This window comes from Poeciliopsis prolifica, unplaced genomic scaffold (assembly GCF_027474105.1).
Source record: "Poeciliopsis prolifica strain line A6 unplaced genomic scaffold, Auburn_PproV2 SCAFFOLD009, whole genome shotgun sequence".
Taxonomy (NCBI): domain Eukaryota; kingdom Metazoa; phylum Chordata; class Actinopteri; order Cyprinodontiformes; family Poeciliidae; genus Poeciliopsis; species Poeciliopsis prolifica.
In genome coordinates, this window is record NW_026562384.1 from 1,723,541 (window position 1) to 1,742,309 (window position 18,769).

The window sequence follows — 18,769 nt, forward strand, 5'->3', positions numbered from 1 at the left end:
AAAAAAAAAAATTGTTAAATTTATTCCATTTACGTGAATCGTTTATACATTCACATGTTTCCAATTCTTTTGGTGTCTATAAACTATGAATTCCAACGTTTTCAATGAATGTAAAGGAGAGATGTACACAAACAGAGTCTAGGGGGTTTTAAAGCCACTGCCCTTTTTCTGCTGATATTATAAGGCAGACTATTTAAAATAACAAAAAAATGGAGGAAAATCCCAACATATATTGATTGGTTGACTGTTTTTGTCATTCTATCTCCATCTTTTTGTTTTGTACTTGTTGCAAATGGGAATTATTTTCTTTGTAGCTTAATGTTTCCATACATTACTGAAATAATGTCATCCCATGTTCACATCCAGCCGATAATATGACTTAATTTTGCCTTTTACGAAGACTTTTTCCATCCTGAGTTTAAATAGTGTTGCTTTGACCTCACAGCAACAATAAAGTAGCCAGATTATTAACCCAGATGAACTCTAAACAGTGTCAAATCCTCAACTCATGTAACCACATTTCCTTCTATCAATAGCTCGTAGAAAATTACCTTAAGTCTACAGTTGTCAAAGCCTTTATGAAGCAACTTGTGGAAGACGGCTCCATTTTAATATCAGGAACCAAAGAAACGGATGGAAAAATAGCAAGAGTGTAAAATGTTTTGATTTTATTGGGACAAAATTGAAGTAGGAAGTGATTACGTTTCATCGTTGGAGTTCAAAACAGAAGAGGAGTTCCCAGGAGATCAAAACTGCTAGAAGTGATGGAATCAAGTCATAAAAGTTTTGTTTTTGGTGATTTAAGTTTTTTTATTTCAATGTCTTTATTTAACTGCTGTAAGTGCAGGTTTGGACTTGATCCAATGACAGACTTAAACAAGTCAGTTTTTATATCATTATAGAAAGATTATGTCTTCAATCTGTGTTTTCTACTCTCTGATGAAAGTAACTGTAGAGATTAGTAGGTAAATCTTGTTGGGGGTAAAATAAGTTTATCTCAATCGCATTCAGCACCCAAGTCATTGGTAATACAGTACTTTATGTATTATTTCACTGTGACCAGGAAATATTCCTTTATATTAAATTCTGTTAAATTCAACAACACTTTATTGACCCCAAAGCAACATGACATCATGTTATAATGCTAAAGTGTCATGATTCTTAGAAGAGCTGCAGATGGTGACGATGTGGGCGGGAAAGATCTCCTGTAGCAGTCTGTGTTACAGGGAATTTGAAGAAACTTCTGATTGAAGACATGTCTTTCGCAATAACCCTTTATTTGCTCAGCGAGATTAACCAGTTATAGATCATATAAAAATATTAAAGTCATAACTTGTAAAAAAAAATTGTTAGCTTCTTTCTGAAAATATATTAGTCATGTTCGTATTTCTAGCAATATTTTTCTCGGTTTACGTACGCATTTATTTTCTTTTTTTAAACCTTTTTTTGTTTCAATACTTAATTCAATTATTTTTCCACTGCTGTCGCTTTGCCTTCACCGTCCAGCTCTTATAATCGAATCACTTGCCATATTAATCGCGTCAAGTGTTTGTGTGGACAAACGAGCGCGCAACGTATCAAACATTTGTCGATTCCCTGCTTCTCATTAACAACCAATCATGGCTTTGCCTCTGCGCCTCACACAAGAACAATGCTGTGACAGCATGAGAGCTATTTGTAGTTATTTATTTTTTGATCTAACCGTGGAATAAATTAGCCGCTTCCCCCGAAGAAAGAGATGTGATGAGGAGGCGACCAATCGATTAACTGACACGAATAGTTAAATCAGCTGACTCTAGTAGTTCATATATTATGATACATTATTCAACTGATCCGCAGACAACAAGGAAGCTGCTGTTGTAATGAGACCTGAACATTAAGAGGCATCTCTGTGTTGTTGTTTTTTTTTTCGTGGGTTAGGGTTAGGGATTTTTTTTTTTTTTTCAAGATTTATTAGCTTACAGAGCCATGACTGCACCATCATGTCACTGTAGCAGTGGACGTATAAGAAAATAAAAATAATTATTGTTGTCTCTTTAATGAACGGTTGTTATTTATTGTTTTTTTTTCTTTTTTTAAAAATTTTGTGTAGAAAAAAAACATTTTTGTGAATATCAAGAAATCGTCTCACAATCCCGAGAAAACCCCATCTGGACGAGCCACAGCAGCCACAGCTCTTCTCAGCGCCCATTATGTCTATTAAGTATCATTGATCTGAAAATCAATTAACTCCTCATTTTTGAGCAATTTATGTCTTTAGAAAAGTCAAGATTCCTTCATTCAGGGAAATGCAACGGACAGAAGAGTCTGGAAACTATTGTCTCTATTTTTGATTTTAAAATTCTTTTATATCTTGAAACTTGACTTAAAAAACTGCAACCAGTCCCTGGTAGCCACAACGAGTTTCACGTGAAACTTTAGATACCTCATTTTTACCTGTGAAGGAGCAGGATATAAATAGACTGTCAGCAGTGTGTGTATTAGGAGTGACCGTGGGCGTAGCAGCGGGATGTCAAGGTGACCGGACGGCGGTAAGGTTGCCAGGTTAGGGGCCACGCTTTCCCCTTCCAGTAAGCTCAGACTTCAGAGGGATTGGCAGAGTCATCCCACTCCTGGCTGAGGCCTGCCAGGTTTTGGTTGTTTCTAGGTATCCATGTTGTGTGTGCATACCTGCTCCTGTCAACATAGCTCCACTTATGTAGCAGCATTTAACCTGAATCCTAACCTTTAGAGAACAAAATTTCAGAGCGCGTAGTCTGAATTTCTTGCATCTTTCCCAAATTAAGCACCTGAATCGGTGCTACGAAACAATTTAACAAAACAATACCACCAAAGAAGGAGAGGCGTCTGACCTTAAAGGGACAGTATTATATAAAATCAACCTTTTTGAGCTTTACATCATGTTATAAAGTTATTCTCCCTATCAAAAACATGCCCGGGGTGTTGCTTTGACGCTTTAATGCATTTTTGGGAAATCCTTTAACATTTTATGATATTAAAACAAAGTACAAATGAAACCAAGGTTACACTTCACTTTAACCTTCCGTGTTATATTAATCCTTTGATCAGCGTTGAAATATCAATCAAATCCACTGTTTGCTGCTGAGATGGGGCAAAATCTGAAAACGTTTGATCACGTTTCGCTTTATTTTTGCAAAGCCCTGCATCGTCACACACCAAAAACAACTCAGCTCGCATCGCTTCGCACTTTTATCCAAATGAATACGCAAAACCCAGAAAATGCTCTTTTTACAGATTGCTGCTTCGTGTAGTTTTCCCTACCTGGTAAGTTAGACTATAGTTTTAGGAATTTTCTGGCCTTCGATTCAGAGTTTGGTTGAATGTGCTTTGAGCAGCTTTGACAGCTGACAAGTGCTGTAAGTTTGCATCAAATTAAGACTTGATCAGAGCCTGTTTCTCCTGCTGTTCAGCACTTTTTTTTCATGGAACTGTGCAATTCCACTGTGGTTCATTTAAAATATTCAGCAGAACGACGGTTAGAGAGGAAGAGGATGTGCATGGAGACAGGTGAAGGCGGGATGAAAGAGATCGTAGGAGACCGAAAGAAGAGCTGAGTGGTAGAGACGGGAGCAAAACCATTTCTGATGAAACAATCTGCTGTACTACAACAGTTTGGCTTTAGGTTTTTTATTTTCTCCTTTCTTTTGGGTCTGACTGGTCTCTCTTCCTTTATCTGCTTCCGTATTAGCTGATTCTTCAGATTATCTCTCTGGCAACAGAATGAATCTACAGTCAAACACGGGTTCACAGGATTTAAACTGTTGTAATTGTTACTTTGAGCATGACGCCATGTCTAACAGAAGTGGAGCCCCCCACTGTGTGGGGATGAAAGTTTCCACGATGCAGCTAATATTTCTTGACGTTTTTCATCAGTTCACAGTAATTTGATCTGTTCTCATGACGTGTCAGCAGCGACGTCACTGTCACGTTACTAAGACGTCGGATCACTTTTTTCAGTAACCAGTAATGTAACGCATTGATATTTCAAATCCAGTAGTCAGACTACAGTTACTTATTGAAATCACTTTGCGTTACTATTGTCTTTTGTAATTTAATTTTATTCAATAAAAGACTTGATCAGATGGTGATGAACACCATTATAATTATTAATATTAAGATAAGTGTCACAATCTGAGTTGTGAAGCGGCAGGAGGAGATCTGTGACAGCAAACACAGGGCCGTAACGCAGAACCTGGGGGCCGGGGTGGAGGAGGGGGGCCTAAAATCCTTTTGATAGTTTTCCAGACAGTGGAACATGCACAAATTATTAAAGGTTTTTTTGTACTGTTGTAACCACTAAACAATCTCCCCTTCTTATAAGCAGAGACACATTGTTGATGTAATCATTATAAAATAACTTGTAATTTTATAGTGATTAATTAATGATTAATTAATTAAGTATTGGTAAGGATCAATGTGATTTTCACAGGGTTGTTGTTAGTAACTAAAATAGTTATTTTTAATGTAGGTCAGTCACTTTCCAAATCAAGTAATCAGTAATATAAGTAAGTTACTTTTTCAAGGAGTAATCAGTAATCTGATTGGGATTTCTTATATTTTGGTTTCGTTTTACATCAGAATCAGACTTTGTTGCCATATGAAAACACAATATTCGTTTCAGTGCAGCCCATCCAATGAACACCAAAGGACAAAAACAAACAGGATAGACAGGAGACAGAGGCAGCAGCCATCATGGCCGCCCAATTGTTAGAGAAGAAAATTAAAACAGAGCAGAAAATAAAGGGGAGGTCTTCGGTTTACTTGAATTGGCTGTATCTGTGTAAAGTACAGTCAAGTGAAAACATCTGCGGTTCTTTGATGGGCTAGAAAATGAATGTTTAATGCAATAATTAAAAGAGACCGACTTCATCACTGGCACATATAGACACACACACACACACACACACATGCACACACACACACACACCAATGCGGTTATTGTTTACATATCTGAGCAGCGTTTAGCTTTTTTTTTTCTCAAATTAGATTTGAAAACTCAGAGCTGCAGCTCAGAGTACCACTGTCCACAAATCCTTACTCTCAATCTACAGACAACTCCAGAAAGTTTCTTCTTTTCTTTTCCCTTCTCTTTTTTTCCACACTACTTCTCCACTCTGTATTTCTTTCAGTAGCAGTACATCTCTTTTCACTTCCTATAAAATGCAGTCACACCTTTGCCTGCCTGCTCCCCCTCCTCTCTGCAGGGTGCTGTCATTGAACAGGTGTGCTGCTACTTCTCTTTATTAATGACAGGCAGGAGGAAAGCAGAGGGGACTACGGCGTGTGGGTGTGTGCGTTACAGGCCGGAGAACTGACAAATGCAGGAGCGACTCTGCGGCACGCTCCATCGGCACGGTGACAAATGGATGGAGCAGGAGGGGTGTTTGCGTGCGCGAGTGTGAGTGTGTATATAAATACAAGACGAATCAGCAATTTGACATGGAACAATGTTTTGTTTGTTTTTAGAGCTTTAAATATGTTCTCTTCTGGTTACAGTTCAGTGTTCTTTCAAAATTAATTTTATTCATGTTGTGATTTTACTGGAAAGCTGTAAAAGTTTCAACTCTAAGAAGATATTTATTTCAATACTTTATCTCGAAATAGCAATTTCATTGGTTTTTTTCTCTCAAAAGGACCGAATCACTGATCTTTGTGGGGTTTTTTAGGATAACATTTTAACTACCAACTTTTCCCATTGTTTTTGGACAGTTCCTATTATATGAAAGAAAAAACAGTGAGTATTTCTAAAAAGAACAAAACAAAAGCAAGACACACTATAATGGTAATGTGAGCAAATTAGAGCAAGCAATGATCTGAGGAGAGAATATATAAATAACCTCATCCATCTGTCTGGTGCTGTAAAAATTTACCATGTTTTTGTGGTCAAAACATATTTTTGAGTCTCAAGGTTGAAAGTTTATCTGAAACATAAAAAAAAGTTTTATTGTGTTCCAAAGCTAGATTTTTATTATTATTATTATTATTATTTTATTTTGGGCACTAGAACTTTTTTACTCTTACTACATCATCATCTGCATAGAATGTCACAAAAACATTGAAATTCATGTATTAAGGAAGGTACAAGCCTTTCTCATTAACTTTCTATGTGACATTATTTTTGACAGTTTTCACAGCTGCTTTTTTCAAACATATTTGCAGACATTTTGGCAACTAATTGACTTTGTTATGTTTTTTTTTCTGTGACTATTCAGATATTTCTGGTGACTTCTAATGTAAACAGCTAATCTCGTGACATTTGCTGGTCTTATTGGAGACCATGACAAATGTGGCCACTAATGTAAAAAAAACACAATTTCGTAGTTGCAGTGTTTTCCATTCAATAAGAAACGTGATTAAAATCATCCGCGAATACATTTGTTCACACGATGAACCATTAAAGCATGCTGTGCAATCTTCCTACTTCCTGTCATCTTCTTTGTGATTTGCGCCAGTGACAGCTTCCGGTTTCTGATCATGTGACTCGTCTGATGCTAAAAACCTACGGTTTTGCTAAATAAACCAATTTTGATATGACCAAAGGAAAAAAAAAGTCACTCTAGTGCCAAAACATTTTATCAAAAAATGGGAGTTTGTTCGAAATTGACCTTATTCACTTCAGCAAATTTCTTCTTGAAATCTCAAATTGGGCAACGATACGGTCAGTAGACACACAGGCAGTAAGGAGCAGAGGGTTCTGCTGTGTGTTCATCCCCACAGAACTCACAGCCAAGTCTGCATGCAGCTGCATTCAGAGCGAATGTTCACCGCCTTTGTGTTATTTCTGAAACACACACACATTTCTTTCTTTTTTTTTTTTTGTTTGCCATAGGATCAAATCTAATAGAGTTGCGGCCAAAAACCACAATATTAATTTCCTGCGTGATTAAAAGATGAATTAAAATGATGTAACTTTGCGTCTTTATTTTTATTTTTTTTTAAAAGGATCCCGTATTCAAGTATAGAATAGGTTTTATTTCACGTTGATCTTGTGCACCTTATTAACTGGACGTATCGTTGTTCCTCTAGTAAAGTTGGGTAAAAAACTGTTGGGTTATTAAACAGCCTATAAATATATTGTATGTTCTCCAATGGACTGTGTTTTTGAGCGAAAAAATAAAAGATGTATCCTCCTTATTGAAATGAACGAAGCCACGCCACCTTTTTCTGCTACTTTAAACACATTACATCTCATCATGATAAAGTCGCGTGGGACATTTCATTACCCCTGAGATAAAGCACCAGGGGACATCAACAAGCCATAAAAAGAAAAGTCGTTATCTCCATAAACATAAAATACTCATCCCTCCTGTGCTTATGAACCTGCCGGCCCAGCCAGATTAGATAGGATTTTAATGATCAACAAGGGGGGAGGAAGTGGGCTCCTGTTGCACCAACACGGTGCGCTGATTAAGCCGAGAACAAATGTGGTGAAAATGGCAAAACGAATGAACGCGAAGCAGAGAATGAGGACATTTACTTCATTTTGGTTCTGAGTTATTCATCTTGCAGTAATATTTTCGGTTTAGCTATGAATGACTATTAAGTGTGTGTATTAAGAAACTTAATCATTTTAATCGAAATTACAAATTTAGGGCCCCTCCTGAGTGTTAGGAATTATTAGCCGAAGAACATGTCGTCAAGTCTGACAGTTTTGTGAATAATGTGTGGTATTACAGAACAATAGCAGTGAATTCAAACTGCAAGTGCTGCACATACATAACCAAACAAACAAATTATCTCCAAATGACAAGAATTTATTCACATGGTTATTTAACTTCCTGTTAAAATACTTTAGTCAAGAAGCTCTTTATCCAGGCCATTAACATTCAACTAATGCGATGAGTAAAAATGCACTGACTAAAGGAAACTGATAAACTTCCAGGAAAATGAACTAAAAAAAGTTTAAACCAATAAACAACATCAACAAAACTCCAATGCATTAACATCACAGTTGGTTAAATGTTTAAGAACCAATGTTTAGTTCAAGGAGTTAACATTGAGACCATATTAGCTTTAAAAGCTAACTGAGAACACAGATACTGTGTCCAGACAACCAGGTCACAATGCAAGCAGAAAGGAAAATAAAACAGTTTTATTACATAATGCTTGAAAAATCAACAACTGAGTAACTGAAATCAAAATCTTTTACCTTTTGGAAAGTTTATTCTTAACGTTGTCTTATAGGTGATCCACCACCAAAATGGCAGCTCTAAATGGGCATAGGCCTGCAGATGACAGATGCATCTTAACAACACAGATATCTGAGCCTCTAATTAAAGTCATATTTGTGCACTCAACTTTTGTTTTTTAAAAAGGATGATTGTGATCTCTGGCTGCTTCACAAAATGTCTGACCAGAGTTTGAGATGACCTCAAACATTAGTCTGTTAAAGCTGCAGGATGTAACTTATATGAAAAAAAAATATTTTTTTTTTGCATATTTGTTGAAACAACCAATTAGAGATAGGAGGCGGGTCTTAGCGCTGCCAATCATCTCAGCTTCTTCCTGATAGAGTAGACTGTTGAGAATAAAAGGTTTTTCTGTAACGGTGAGTTGTTTCTTCACCATCAATACACTGAGTGAGCAGTGGGTACACAAACATTATTGACAGCACTAAGCCCCTCCTCCATACTCTGATTGGCTGCTTTTGTTTGGGAGTGTTGCATTTTTCCAGATAGCTATAGTAGCTCCAGGAAAAATGAAGGAGATCAATCTTTTCACAGCTTTCATATTATACTATGTACAACAATACGATACATGTTGTATCATATTATACATTATACATAAAATATGAACATAGGTTTTATGAAAATTGCATAGTGCACCTGTAATGTAATTTTTTTCTGTGTGAAAAAGGGAGTTGTGTAGTTCAAAGGGAAACATTTACTTTCCCAAGCTCAAACACCTCCATGTTTCGTCCGACTCATCATTCACCACCACACTAATCTAATTCATTAGGGTGGTTATACCAAGGTACCACGTGTAATTTGACAGTGACTTATTGATGAGGCATCGCTCCAAAGCAGTATTTTCATAAACCCTCCGTCTCGCCTTAACCTTTGGACCGCCGAACGTTGAGGAACGATGAGTCAGAATCATTAACTTCTTTAATACTTTGTTTTCCTTTTACATCCCTCTGCTCGTGTTTCGCCCTCCTCCTTGTCACTTCATCCATTCAGATCTACGTCTCCAGCATTTATTGTGGTAAATATGGAGGGCAACGTGTTCTGTTCTCGGGGAAAATAGGTGTCATTACTTTTCATTAAGCAATAGGAACACTGTTACGTCTTCCACATTTTCTCTGGTTCCCACTCCTCCTCTCCTCCTGATCATTATTGGCTCATTTTTATCCGCTTGCTGATGGGTCAAGGAATGGAAAAGGGAAGCTAGTGTGCCCGATTAAAAGGCAACCACGTTTTAAAGACGCCTTTAAAATGTAATACACTCAGCTTTTTTCCTTATGACTTTCCTCGGGCGGTGTCAAGAGGCCTGTGGCAATCCTATAACTCAGCTGGTAACGGTGCTGAGCCCTGGCCTGCTCCATGACCAATCAAATCACTTTTTCTTCCTCTTTATGATAGCCGCACTCTTTTCCAGGGCATTCTGAGTGTCTGGTTACAGAGGAGGAAAATCCAAGGCGGTTATGGAACAAAATCGTATTTATTTTTCTTTTTGTTGTTGTTGTTTTTGATGGATCGGACGCCTTTCTGCAAATATAAAATGTTCTGTTTGGTTGGATGAAGCGCTAAGTCCTGCAAATCTCAAGTCTATGCTCCAGTTATGAAATTTGTGTTTCATCACCTCACACCTCAGGTGGATACTGCATGTATAAAAACACTGAAGTCAGAAAAATATAGCTACAATATACTTTAAATGTCTTCCCACGGGCAGCTTTAAAGCTCCGAAATGGAAGTATTAGATGCACCAGACCAGAATATAGGAGCACTGCTCAACACTTTACAGCTCTGGTCAGATGAGACCAGAACTGAACCATTTCATCCTGAATGCAAGATGCAGTGGTGGACATCAAACACCGATGATATGCAAACAGTTTTAGAGGTGGATTTATCGATACGTTCTGCAACATCCGGCTGCTTGGGGAGATTCATAATCTCGATGTGCAAACCGGTTTTTACCAAATCTCTATAGTGGCAGGGCAATGGGCTGCGACAGAAAGGAAAAAGTGACATAGCTGAGAGTTTTTAGACACAAAATAAGATAAAACCAGAGAATATCAAAGGTAAATGTCTTCCTCTAATCTGCTCATACTGCTAGAATGTGTCAACATTTGTTACCTGGCTTATATCATGATGAATTAACACAAATCGGATTAGTGAGACAAATCACACTCTTGCTGTTTAGCTTAGCAAAACTGACAAGACAATGACTACGTTATTATGACCTGGTTAAAATATACCCAGTTGGAGTGACGACATAGCAGTTCCTCTGAGAGACGAGTTCAATATAAATCATGTGATCCTGGGTTATGTATTTTTTTTGTGTGTTTTTTTTTTTGGTGTACTAAACTGAACATCAGACACAACTTTCTTTCTCATCCACGGGAGTCTTGTCTTCCTCCACAGAAGCAACTCGTACAGACATTTGTCCTCGATTCTCTTGCTGGCTGTGCTTCCTTCTGGACAGAATGTGGTAAAACGGTGCAGATGGCCTTTAAACGCAATAGAGCTTCATTTTTCTGCTCACAGTCCTCACTATCTCTAGATGCATTCTGGCTATCTTTATTAAAGCACTGGTAGTCAAAATCAAGTTTAAATTGGGTATTGTTCCTCTTTTGGCTCTGTGGCTGCCGCGCAACTTACTTTTTTATCGGACTCGAGCCCCTTGAAACGTCGGCTCGCGTCGGAAATTAATTAAAAGTTTCCTTAATAGGTTGAGGGACTGTACATGTGAAGTGAAAGTGAAATGGACGAGGAAGTTTCTGAAGTATAACATTTATTCACAGTTAATTTGTCCAGCCCCAGCTGTGACTTCAGATGGACCCCGACTCCAAACACCAGAATCAAACGAACAGCTTCCCACCGGGCTTCAGCAGAGCCGGATGACCTGCTGATGAGGGGATTAAGCCGTTTGATTCAGGTGTGTTGGTAATAAGATGCCTCTAATGGATCCAGGAAAGTTTCCCTTGAGCCCCGGACTTGTGCAACCCCTGCTTCAGGCATGTGACAAATTCAAACGAACTTAATGTCAGAAGGTAATTTGTGGTGAAATAGAAATGCCGTTTTCAAATCATGATTTCACTTATTAAAAGAGAAAAGCTAACCAAACCAGCCCTGCCCTATGTGAAAAAGTAATTTACCCCCGGAGCTTCATTTTTCTATCGTTGGCAGCAACAGCTGCCATCAAGAGTTCATAACTGGCAATGAGCTTTTAAATTGCTGTGGGGGAATTTTGGCCCCGTCTTCTATGCAGATTTTTTTGTTCGTTGACATTTGTGGGATTAGGGTGACGGAATAGCAAATTCATTTATTTGGAAATCTGGAATTTGACTAGGCCAGTTGAAAACCATCTCCAACACACAATTCTTTCATATTTTTACCATCCTTCCTTTGCTCATATGAAAAACAGAAATGTACAAGATCACCCCCAAAAAGTATTTGGATTCACTTTTTTGCCTTAATGATTGAAATAATTTCTTAAAAATTGGAGTTTGTAGTTGTTATTTTTGCGTGAATAGAAAATTGTTTATTAGAAAGGCATGTGACAAGAAAAAAAATAAAATAAATAAAAACAAAAACTTGTGAATGGTTAAAAGCTTCATTTTGTTGAAACTTTTTTTTTACTATATGTGTGATTGAACATTTAGATTGTTTTCAGATGCTGATAATCTTCTTTTCTGCCTCGTCAATAGCAGTCGGGCTGTGATGTCAATAAACAAATAAATAAATAAATGGCTACGTTTTGGTACGCCATTTTGTGTTTCCTTTGTAAAAGCGGCTCAAACCAACCGTACCCGCCTCATGTAGGCCCATGAACAGAGTGGAGCTGAAATTAGTCACATTTGCTATGTTGGAAAAAATTACTTTCAAACATATTAAATTATGTTTTGGTCAGTTACTCAATACTTGAGTTGCATTTTTACCAAATACTTTCTCACTCTCGACTCATTTCTTGGACAGCTACCTTTTACTTATACTTCATTGAAAGTACTTTGAAGTATTGCTACTTGTGTGTTCAGCCTTTAGCTACTCTACCCATCTATGTCCATACAACTAGGTTACGATAGCCTTGTCATATGGACAGAGGCGGCACGGTTAAGGTGGAACTACAGTCGTCATACAACTCCACCCAATGACTGCGAGTCAAAAAACAGTCACCTCAAAAAATTACCTCATTACCTATATGCCCGATCAAAAAATATTGTACCTGGGGCTGCAGACCGAATCGCAGCATGTGGCTCAACGTTTCAGTGACAAAAGGTTGAAGATCGCAAACTGTATTTTCCCTTTGAAGAAATTCAAGTTACAGCAACTGTGTTTAGAAAAACAAAGCTGAATGCGTGGGTGTGTGTGTGTGTGGGGGAGGAGGGGGGTGGGGGGGGGTGTGTGCGTGTGTGTGTGTGTCACTGCTCTTGTGAGAATGAATAAATTTCACTCGGTTTGGTAGCATTAGACAGAGGGCAGATTGTGGTCAACTCCATTTATTCAGCCCTGATGTATGTGTGTGTTAATATGAGGTCGAGCGTTTTAGTGTGTGTGTGTGTGTGTGTGTGTGTGTGTGTCTTTGTGTGTGTGTGTCGCGTTGCTATGAGCCATGTTTGCTGATAGATGCTGTTGTTACTCTATTTCAGTGAATGAAGGCCGTAACCCACACATGCATTACCATATTCATACAGCTCGCAAAATAGATTGGTTCTGTGTGTGTATGCGCGTGTGTGGGTGGGTGGGGGGGGGGGGGGGTGTTTAGCTTGGCTAAGCATAGTGTGAGTTTACTTCCTTTTGTAAGGGTGGAAGTTATTTTAAAGGAGCGATTTTGAAAACAGCAAACACTCTATCATGTATCACACACACACCGCATGTCCTGCAGACGTATATAAAAAGCTCTATCTAAGCTAAAGCCTACTCTTGTAAAATGTGTTTAAAAAAAAGAAAAAGAAAAAAGAAGAGCTCCTAAATTGAACATCAAACCACTGGCCAAAACGGCTGGAACTCTTTCTCTCCCTATGCCTCTTTTCCTTTTTTTTTTCTCCTTCTGCCTCCCGTTTTTCCAACGTATAGATAGTCCTGCAGTGGTGATAGACTTGTGTGTCCATGTCTGGTGAGTGTCTGGATCATTACCTCTGTGCTGTGTGTGTTTGCGTGTGTGTGTGTGTGTGTGTGTGTGTGTGTGGGTGGGTCAGGTCAAGCTATTATTATGGCAGCAGCTGTAGCGGTATTGCAGGGGACTGTTGGAGGCGTGCAGACAGACTGAAGGCTCTGAAGGACTTTAGGTTTGAGTGACGGACCTCGGACTCAAACTGCTGTGACCTGCGCCACCTATACTGGTCACACGGCGCAGTCCCTTGAATCACATGTGATACCTATGCTTGTTATTTTGGGTAAGAGCGTTTGAATAGATGGAAGAGGACAGAGATGTCGTCTGCAGTTGGGGGGAAATGAGGAAAAACAAACAGCTCAAAATTTTGACTGAATTTTTGTGTGTGTGCACTTAAGCTGAGATGGTACAAATACATCTAAATATTTTAGTTTGCTGAACTACCTATACTTTCATATCCCTCTAGAAAAATCACATTTGATTTTATTAGAAAATTTACCTCTAATAATTACATAAAGATTGCTGTGTGTGTTAGTAAAGTAAAAGCTTTTTGGGAGTGTGGCTCTGCTCCTCTGTGTGTAAATGTGTGCCAAAAACTCCCTCAACTTCCTCAGTCTCTGAAAGTTTTCGCCATTCATCCGGGGTTATTTCCATTCTGCCGTCCAGGGAGCATTCACATGCAGATAGAGCCGACGGGAATGATATATCTGCACATGTTCACACCTCGCCCACATTCCTAATATGTCTGCCTGCACACACACACACACACACACACACACACACACACACACACACACACACACACACACACACACACACACACACACACACACACACACACACACACACACACACACACGCATTCTCCTCCTGGTACACTCAGAACAGAAACTCGCATGAATGAGTGTAGAGACCAAGATAAATGAATTATTGGCTATTTGTTGTTGCAGCTATTTAGGGTTATGTTGGTTTATTTTGTTGCAGGCACACTGCTTTGTGTGTGTGTGTGTGCGTGCGTGTGTGTGTGTGTGTGTGTGTGTGTGTGTGTGCTGTTATCTCTGACCTGTGTTAAGCAATGTCCAGAAACAATAGGGATTAGTCCAGTAGACCAAACTGATGTGATTTGCTATTAATATGATGCTCCGAGGTCATTCTGTGTAGGTCTGAATGTGTGAGTTAAATGCTGGAAAAACAGCCTACAGACCAACAACAACCAAAATCCCAACCACACGCTAACTCACGCCAACGCTAACGTACGGCAACTCCTGCCACAACAGAGGCAACCCGGCGAGTTTTTAAAAGTGACGATCTGTCGGCCATGTCGGTTATTAAATTATTCCTGTGTGCATGAGTGTGTGCAGAGCATGGGTGAGCGCTAATTTGCCAGGGTGAGGGAGTGACTTTGTGTGCTATAAATCTGCCTGTGCGCGTGCCGCCGCGCTAAATCTCCCCTGTCACTGCTCTGACTTAATGTCTGCTGCTTGATCTATAAATGTTACCAATTAAGTGTGTGGTTGTAAATTCCTACAGTAAACTAATGGAAATGAAGCCTTTAAATCTCTGACAGTGACCCAAGTCATCACAGATTAGACATGACACGTTTTACAGAGTGATAAAACACGTTTACGCTGCCGTTGAACGGGGAGACGTCGGAGGCCATCGGCATCCAAAATCTAACGGGGCGTTCAGGAAGTGCAGCGGAGGGAGTGTGGTTAATATCTGCTGCCGCCGTCAGATATCTTCTGTTATCTTTGCTTGATATAAATGTGTATTTTTAAAATGTTTTTAGATTAACTTCTGAAATACCTTATGGCATGTTTCCTTACCTTTAACGTCTAAAGACTGTCAAGAAAGTACAGCAGTGATGCTAGTGGCTGGTAACACAATCCTTCATCAAATTCATTTAACTGGTTACTTTCAGACCAAACTTTTCAACAAGGTCAACAAAAGGTTAACCTTCCTACCTACTAACTATTGTACATTCCAGCTTAACTTCTTACCCTTCCTACCTACCAGCTTTCCTTCCTACCTTCCTACTTTTCTGTCTTTCTTCCTACTTATCAACCAACTAACACACCAACTTTCCTTCCTACCAACTTACTGCTCTATCTGTCTACCTACCTTCCAATCTACCTACCTACATTTGTACCTACCTAATAAATTTATACATTGTAATTGAAAGCCTGAGAAAAAAATCTTTTTTTTTTTTTTATTAACATTTTGGCAGAATAATGCGTAGGAACCCTGGATGAAGTAGTACATCCCTCTAAACTGCGTAACATGGTTAGGACAAAAGAAGAAGCTGGAGGGGCGAGAAAACAAAAAGATGAGAAGAGAAAAGAAGAAAAAAATCTAGAAGAAAAGACGAGGGAACGCGGGAAGTCCATTTGGGGAATCGCCCTTGTCATTTTCAGCGTTGACCTTTACATCTCAGCTTCTTCCTTCCCCATGTCTTCTGTCTACAATTTGTTTTTTTTTCCCCCCCCTTCCAGTTGACCTCATCTTACCCACCGCTGCATACGTTCCTCTTTCACCTCTTCTTTTTGCCTCTGCAGGCATCACCCTTCTTCTTTCAGAACTCTGAATGTTTATGGAACTCCTCACATCGTATGATTCATGGGTTCAAGCTTTAAGTTGTATTCTGAGATGTTAACTATATATATACACACACACATACTTTGAAGAGCTATTTTCAGTCGTTGATTGCTTCTAGATTGAAACACAATACCGCAAACAATTTTCAAAGAAACAATATTCCCTGTCACATGCATTTGTCTTTTCCTTTTGTTTCCTTACATCCTCTTATTTTTTTCCGCCGCCTGTACATTTCATTTTCCATATAGTTTATTTTTCTCACGCAGGCATTTTTGATGACTGCTCCTCTTTGGTTTGAGAAAATTTGAGAGAGCAAAGTAGTCGAGCAGTGCAAACAGTGTGAACGTTCACTCTCCCAGTCTCACCCCTCTGCTTTCTCTCCCTGCCAGTGGACGGCTGCATCGACTGGTCGGTGGATCTGAGGGAGTACCACGTCCTGGCCGGCGAGCCCGTTCGGGTCAAATGTGCCTTGTTCTACAGCTACATACGCACCAACTACACCATGGCCACCAACGCCAAGCTGCGGCTCATCTGGTACAAGAACAAAGGAGATGCGGAGGTAAGGCGGCCCATTCGGAACCGGAGACCGAAAAGACGACGAGAAACGAGGCGTGAGAAAATACCTGAAAGTGGGTTGCAGAAGTGTTCATACCTCACATTTATTCAATTCACAACTCAAATGTGTTCTCTAGGGATGTTTTTAGTGACATATCACAGGTTTCTAGAGCCACATGTGTCTATTTTGTCACTTTCATGTGAATGATATAAAACAAAACATTAAATCTCAAACACTATGTTTCAAATATTAAATACAATTTAATCAATGTAAGTATAAAAGTAATAAAGTGGTGTTTTTTATTGACTTTTGATGCAGTATTAATACTGCGTCAAAAGAATATGTTCATTCTCTCTCTGTAATTTGACGTTCTTTGTTGTAAAAACTAAAGATAAATTTTAAATTCTAATTTCTGTGAAGAAGTTTACATAAGTAAAACCCTTTATAGACTTTTTTTTTTCAAACTTGCTTGGGAGTTAAACAAGTTTGTACATACTTAGTACTGATTCATTTCTTAATTTATTTTGGCATTTGCATTGACAATCTATAGAATACATTTTTTGCTTCAAATACGGCAAAAACAGCTAAAAAGTATTAGCACCTTTCAGATTTATGTTGCTAAAAATGTATAAAATTCATGTGTTTTCCTCACTTCTGAATGATGCAAATCATTTGAATCGGTCTGTCACGTAAATGTCCATATGGCATGCCAAAAGTGTCAAACTTTTAAGACGTATGAATTGTTTTTCAAAGTTCTGTAGATGGAAAAATCTGTAAGTCACATTTTTATACATTCATGTTCTTGCTGTAACATTAATTGCCCTTTGGCACGTGAACAAACCTGAAGCTGAAACAGGGTTTATGTTTCATTCTGACTCCCACTCAGAAAATAACCTGAAACCTACAGCAGCTGTTCTTTGGTGCGTCACATCTCAACTAAAGTGAAACAGTCTAAGTTAAATCTTTTTTTTTTTTTCATGTAATCTACGTAGTAATCTTCTTCAGGTTTCATCAAGTCAAAAATGATTTTTTTTTTCCTGAAAATTCAACTTCTTGTTATTATTTTGTGATGTCTCCTGTAGGAGCCCATCATCTTCTCCGGTCACAGGCTGAGCAAAGAAGACGACTCCATCTGGTTTAGATCTGCTGAAGTGGAAGATAACGGCTTCTACACGTGCGTCCTAAGGTACCGTAAGATTTTTGCTCTGCCCTGGAGGAAAAACTCTGCCTCTCCATCCCAGACTCTCAGAGGAAGCATGATTCGGGGTCATCTCTGGGTCAGGGAGATGCAGCGCTGATGACGCCTTGCAGATGCCGCATCCAAACAGCTCCTCTGCCTGGATGGGGAGCGAGGTCAAAGCACGCTGAGCAAAGGGGCATTTCATTTTCCAAATTCGGGGTTCAGACCGAGCTTAATGCAGGTGGTGAGACAGAGTAACCGCACAGAGGCTGACCCGATTCACTGCTTGGTTCTAACTTTTAGTAAAAAAATTACACCTTTTTGATTTTTTGGGGAAAAATTAAAGAGGGAGGAAGTCACGCGGTACCAAGGGTGTTCAGAGTGTGGCGTGAGGGCCATTTGCGGTCCTTAGAATGATTTTGAGCGTCCTTGATCTCAAATCAGGAAGTTTCAATTGATGCAGATATAATTTTAAAACAATGTTAGGGTGCAATTCTGTCTGATTCCAGGCCTGTCAAAAAAAAAAAAAAGGTATTTTAAAATGTTAGAAAGAAAATGTAAGGTGATTTTAATTTAGTTTAAAGCGACAACAAACCATCCTGTGACTTTTACTCAAATCAACAGCCATTTTTCTTTTTTGGTTGAAATACAGGAAGCATAACACACTAGGCGAAAAGAGGCGAGAGTTTCCCCCTGAACAGGTTTTCTGCGTTTTTGCATGTGAAGTGGAATAAGTTTCCATTACCTGCTTTCAAAAAAAGTCAGATAGTAGCTTTCATTTTAATTGGCTAGAGTATGGCAGGAGGAGGGGCTTAACCCTGCCAGAACCTCAACCATGTTCATATTTAGATTAGAAGTTTACAAAGTTGGACATAGCGATTAATCATGATTAGTTACAGCACTGGAATCTGATTAATCTGATTATATTCTTTAATCATTTGACAGCACTGGTTTTGGTTGGTCTGATATAAATTTTTTATCTTAAATATTGAGTTTTCATTAGTTGCAAGTGAAACAGGAAAAAAGGCACAAAAAAAAGAAAAGAAAAAAGAAACATCAATTTGTGTCTAATTACTCCAGGTAACGTTTCACTTGTTGAACTACAATATAAATGAACTTTCAAATCACCTCCTTAATCACATGGG

General features: G+C 38.8%; 1 protein-coding gene across 3 annotated transcripts in view; it reads left to right on the plus strand.

The window, feature by feature from the left end:
* Positions 1-18,769, plus strand: part of il1rapl2 (interleukin 1 receptor accessory protein-like 2) — a 333,900-nt gene that overhangs the window by 192,366 nt on the left and 122,765 nt on the right. For all 3 annotated transcript variants that reach the window (XM_055034309.1, XM_055034311.1, XM_055034310.1), the window contains exons 3-4: positions 16,278-16,447; positions 17,527-17,630. In XM_055034309.1, coding sequence (XP_054890284.1) covers positions 16,278-16,447; positions 17,527-17,630 — 274 coding nt within the window. The remainder of the gene's footprint in view (positions 1-16,277; positions 16,448-17,526; positions 17,631-18,769) is intronic.